We start from the raw sequence: 6,000 nt of genomic DNA on the forward strand, positions 1-6,000 counted from the left end.
TTCCCTCTTCTTGTCTCCGTGCCACTGTATGTGCAGGGTGCTCAGGCACAAATACAAGCAAAACACCTATACACATATGCTAAAAGGTAATTAAATATGTAAAAGCAACAAGGATCCTTACCACTGCTAAGGATGCAAGATGCAACATCATCTTAGAAGAGAACTTGTCATTTTTTAGTAAAAGCACATCTTATCTTGATCCAGAAATCCCACTCCTTCAAATTTATGCACTGAATTAGAAAACACATGTCCGCCGGGCGTGGTGGTGCATGCCTTTAATCCCAGCACTCGGGAGGCAGAGGCAGGCGAATTTCTGAGTTCGAGGCCAGCCTGGTCTACAGAGTGAGTTCCAGGACAGCCAGGGCTACACAGAGAAACCCTGTCTCGAAAAACCAAAAAAAAAAAAAAAAAAAAAAAAAAAAAGAAAACACATGTCCACATGAAAACCTGCACGTGTGTTAATACTATATTCATCATTGCCAGAACTTAGAAGCAACAAGATCTTTGTTCTTCAGTGGACAAATATATGTATACATACATACATACATACATACATACATATATTCATACATACATATATACATACATATATAAACATATACATATACACAAATTCACATAAAGACATATATACACATATTCACATATATACATATGCACACATATACATCTATGTATAATATGTATAGTGTGCATATTATACATATGTATATTATACATATATATGTATGTGATGTATGTATGTTATACATAAATATGCATATTCATTGCATATTAATTAAACCAGCAGTAAAAGATGAGGTATCATGAAAAGACTTGATGGAAACTTAAATACAAATGAATGTGGAAACAATCAGTCTAAATAGGTTATATAAATAAAGCTATCAGTGTTTGCTAGATGCATTCATTAGCTCTTCATTGATGTGAAATATAACTGAGAAAAGCCATGTAAAGGAGGGTGGTTTACTTGGGCTCACATTTTCAAAGGCGTTGGTCTGCTGTGGTCCTTGATGTGTTTAGAAATTTTGATCTGTCACAGCAGGGAGGGCATGGTGGTGAGCAAAATGGTTCACACTTTGCAGTGATAGCCAGAAAATGGATACAGAGTATCCTGCTGCCAGACTTCTTCCTGTGTTCCTAGTAGCTTATCTTGGCTCCTGGCTCATGGGAGGGTACTGCCTGCATTCAGGGAATATCTTCTATCACTTTCTTGTGAAGTTGGTCTGGAAATACTCTCACATGCACACCCAGGGGTGTGCTTAAGTAATCTAGGAGCTTCTGAATCCAATCAAGTTGATATTTCAAATCAACTATTACTCTTGACGAGCATCGGGGGGCAGCGGGGATGATAAGAATCCCAACAGCATCCAAGGCAGGAGATGAATTATTATTGTAATATGATGGTGCAGTGCTCATTAAACTAGTAACTGTCATGTGCTGTCTGAGCTCACCAAGAAACTGTCTCTGGAAGCAAAGATTATGCTTGGAGAGCTAAACTCCCCACATCCCAGAACCAAGCATGTGTCCCTTGAAGGCCCCTTGTCTGGGTATAGGCTGACCTCTCTAACTCAGTGACAGGGAGGGCAAATAGCCCAAGAGTAAAAACACCACGCCCTGAGAACATAGAGGAGATAATCTATTTCCAACAGAGGTTACTATTGTTTAACCCAGGATATAAAGTACTTGCAAGTGTGAAGGAGAAACCAGATATTCAGCCACATGACCCTGCTCCACAGAAAGAAAACAATGGGTCAGGAACTTCAGCTGACTGCCTCTATTTCCCCAGTTGGTTTCTGCTGGAGCTCCCACTTTGATGATGTTACCTCTATCTGTGGCTATTTTTTCTTCTACGTGGGGAGCTCAGCTTTACCTAAAGGGACACTCTCCTATGCCTGGGACTCTCCGTGGGGAACTTCAGCTGGCCACCATAATGGGGCATCCACAGTAAATTTCTGCTGAGATTGTTGAGCTGCTAATCTAAGGATGTATGTGCCATTTGTGTATATATCATCATCATCCACCCACCCTCCCACCCTTCTACTGTTTATTCTTTTACTTTGGCTGCCTGTATATTTAATAAGCATTCACTCAAAACTCAGACTTTGGCTATTGTAGATCACTGTCTGGACAATATAATGTTATACATTTTCAATGTATAAAATGTGACTTCAAGAACAAACTCTTAACACAAACTATGTCATTTGATACATAGCAATACTTCTGGTGGATAGGAACTAGAACTCTATTTTTAGCATAACTACCTAAGGTGCCTAGTTCAATGTTAAAAGGTATTACATTAAAGTATTTGGAGTGTATAACTTTGATATGTAAAAGGAAATGGGAAAACTAAAGACCCTTCAAAAGACATAACACAACTCAATAAACTGTTGTGCTCTTTGCAATCAAATTTTAGCAGTTGCTTTGAGCTGTGTCACATACAGAGGGTCCTTAACAAACAAGTGGCACATTGAATTGCAAACTGTAAGAGAAAAAGAAGGAAAAGATCAGAGAGAAAAACAAGATGAATGTGGTGCAAACTCCTTGTTTATTTAGATGATTTTGTTACAGTAAGTTAAAATGTTAAAAAATAATATTAAAATTCCTCACAATAATTCTCCTTATAGCAAAACAAATCACAAAGACAGGTAGGACATAACAGTTTATTTCATCCATTAAATTTAAATAACCAGTATTTAAAATTTTATGAGTTGTACTTAATACTGGCCAAGAGATAAAAGGAGCCAATGACAACTCATAGGATATGGCTCTAATCCGAAGGGCCCCACTGCACCATTGGCACATAAAACTTATAACCAAGCAAGGGTGTCAGGTGTTTTATCAGGTTTACCATGTATAATTCAGACTTTGGAAATTACAGATGTTTGGAATTAGGGGCTAGGGCATCAATAGTTCACCAATTAGCCAACTTATCGAGGATTATTTTGGTTCTCTGTGCATAAGAGTTTCTATTTGTCATTTTTAATCCAAAAGAAGAAAACATAAAATAATGAATGCAAGAAGGAGCTCAGTGCTAAATGGCAGGAGGATGTTTGTCATTGTGAAATGTCATCACTGTGACTTCTGAACGAAACAGGGGAGCATGATAATGAATGGCATCCACAGTAAAGGTGTGTTTGAGTGTGCTGGCTCGTGTCTGCAATCACTTTTCTGGCAGGCAGAGACAGGAGGACCAAGAGTTCAAGGCCATTCCGAATTATATATTGAATCTAAGGCCAGACTAGGCTACATGACACCTCACCTTGTGAAACAAAACAATAAAAAAAAAGATATTATTCTAGAGCACTTAAAAGATGAATAGGCCTTTGAAAAGGATACTCTAGTTTGAAGCAGGAGCAAGCACAATGCACAATGGACAGCTTACAATGCTCAGGTTGCACAAGATGTTTGAAGAGTAATACATTATTTTCCTATTTGTATGACAACACTAATTATTACACATTCTATAGTTCAGCAACCGCACAGGGTTGAGTTCCATTACAAAAGCTTTAGGGGAGGAATTGGTTTCCTTACATTTTTCTGGAAGTCACCCACCATCCAGACTGATGACTCCCTTCTTCTGTCTTCAAACCCATCAGTGTTTGTTTAATCATCCTTTGTAATAAAATCTTTTTCTGAGACAGCCCACCCCATCAGTTTTAAAGACTGTTACCTTGGGTCCATGGAGTACCCTTCCTATTTTAAGGTTATGTTAAGTAGTAGCTTTTATTCGTTGCCATGCCCCCTAAAATATTTAGAAGTCTCAAGGATTAGTCTGTGGACATTCTACTGTGGAGAGTTGAGAAGTTACTCTTGAAAAGTGGCGGGATGGCTCTGCAGGTAAGAGCACCGATTGCTCTTCCAAAGGTCCCGAGTTCAAATCCCAGCAACCACATGGAGGCTCACAACCACACGTAATGAGATCTGATGCCTTCTTCTGGTGCATCTGAAGNCAGCTACAGTGTACTTATGTATAATAATAAATCTAGAAAAAAAGTGGCTAAAGTGAAACTGAACATACGATGGGGACAATATGGAGTCAGTGCATTCCAGAGGCTCACTCACTCTATCTATCTATCTATCTATCTATCTATCTATCTATCTATCTATCTATCTATCTATCTATCTAAAGTTTTTTTGGAGATAGCTTCGGCTACAATACGGAAAACTGAACAGGTAACCCGAGGAGCAACGTTAGCTGCTACTAGAGCTCAGAGTTTATAAAAGGGTAGAGGATCGTTACATTTGCTGTGGAGCTGAGTCTGTCCACGTCTACATACCAGAACTCATGATAGCATCTTACAGGTGCTCAGCAGATGCTTTTGGTAATTTGACTTAATTTGTTCAAATGATGCTCCAAGAGAGCCTTTACGTCATTTCCAAGCACTGGAAGAGATCCTCAGCTACGCTCAGGCTCAGAGTTCGTATTGACTCACTTAGCGGCCCGAGTTATACACTGGACAGGACAGTGGAGAGAGTCACACGGTTAGAGCGACATCCGGCCCTCTAACCTCTCTCTTCTCGGTTCCTCCGGCCACCCTCTGGGAAACCTAACCCGCATGCGCACCGCTGCGCCTACGCCGCGGACGCGGGGGCGGGCTTTCCTGACTGGCAGTAACAACGTATTGCGTCGGAAAGCGACGTTTCCGCTTTCGTCACTTCCGTGTGCCTCGGCGGCTTTCGTCCGGATGGATTCTGGAACCCGTTAGGTTCTTTTGCCGGTGACTTCTCCTCAGCACTCGCCCCACGCAGCGCCCAGTGCGGGGACATGAGTGTTCCTGAGCCACCGCCTCCGGACGAGGTCCTCACGGGGCCTTCCGACAGCCTGGAGGCCGGCGAGCCCACGCCGGGTACGGCTGTTTTGCGGGGCGACTGGCCACAGGGCCCGGGACCGAGTGGGTGGGACTCGAGCGCAGGCGACCCTCCTGCCTAGAGCACCCTGGCCAGGCGACCTTGGTCCCGCGGGGAAACGCACTGTTGGGTGCGGTTGGTGTTAAAGGTTTGAGTTTGTGTTGCTTTCCAACTGTTTGTCACAGGGCTAGTGGTTGGCGATGAGTCTGTCAGAGAGAAGGTAGATTTTTAGAAAACTGTACAATCGTGTCTACTCATGACATATTCTGACTTCCTTGGTGATATTACTTCATCCGAGACTCCAGCAGCCGTCCTCACAGTTCCAGAAGAAATTTAAGCATTGATGCCAGAAGGCGTCCACTGAACGAAACGGTTAATTTGCTACATAGGCAGATGGGCACTGTTTATATACCATCGTTTTTGTGAGATTGAAAACACCACTCAAACCATTTTCTGTGAGCATTGGTTCATATGAAGGACGCTAGATGGAGCTTCTAAAAATGATCTCTTCGTTTCAGAAATAGGAAGCTACAAATAACCCAGCATTTCCTGGCAGTGCTTTTCTTTAGTGACATATCCCTTTCATGACTTGTTCAGTCACAATAGTAAATACCCTGTAGTACCTACTTGGAGCTTGGGTCTTTCTCTCTCCCTCTCCCTCTCTCCCTCTCTCCCTTCCCCTCTCTTCTCCCCCTCTTTCTTTCTGCACACAACACATGAGTGGTATGGATATAAATGTAAGCAGATGTCAGAGAGTAGGGCAGAGATAGGGATATGTGCTAGCTGCAGGTTCAGCTCAGGACTTTTTTAATGCTAAGCAAGTGCTCTACTACAGAGCTAAAGCCCTAGCCTCAGGAGCTTACTCTCCCATGAAACTGAAATTGCACTCTTAGATTCAGTTCCCTCTGTTTCATGTAGAGGATTCCACAGGGCATTAGCATCTTCCCTCAGCAGTTGTAACGCTACCACCTCTAGTCTCTTATTCTCACAACACTGTGTGTCCATTGTTGTAACTTTACTGCCCCAAGACAAGCTCCAGTCATGAATCCTTAGAATCCTAAAATGGCTTCTTTTATTTATTTATTTATTTATTTATTATTTTCTTTATTTACATTTCAAATGCTATCCCGAAAGTTCCCTATACCCCCCCCC

General features: G+C 41.9%; 1 protein-coding gene across 1 annotated transcript in view; it reads left to right on the plus strand.

Moving 5' to 3' along the window:
- The first annotated feature begins 4,670 nt into the window (after window positions 1–4,670).
- Bloc1s6 (biogenesis of lysosomal organelles complex 1 subunit 6) overlaps window positions 4,671–6,000 on the plus strand; it is a 10,746-nt gene continuing 9,416 nt past the window's right edge. The window contains exon 1 of the mRNA XM_021194822.2: window positions 4,671–4,847. Coding sequence (XP_021050481.1) covers window positions 4,766–4,847 — 82 coding nt within the window. The 5' untranslated portion in view covers window positions 4,671–4,765. The remainder of the gene's footprint in view (window positions 4,848–6,000) is intronic.

Source organism: Mus pahari, chromosome 3, assembly GCF_900095145.1.
Source record: "Mus pahari chromosome 3, PAHARI_EIJ_v1.1, whole genome shotgun sequence".
NCBI classification, from domain to species: Eukaryota; Metazoa; Chordata; class Mammalia; order Rodentia; family Muridae; genus Mus; species Mus pahari.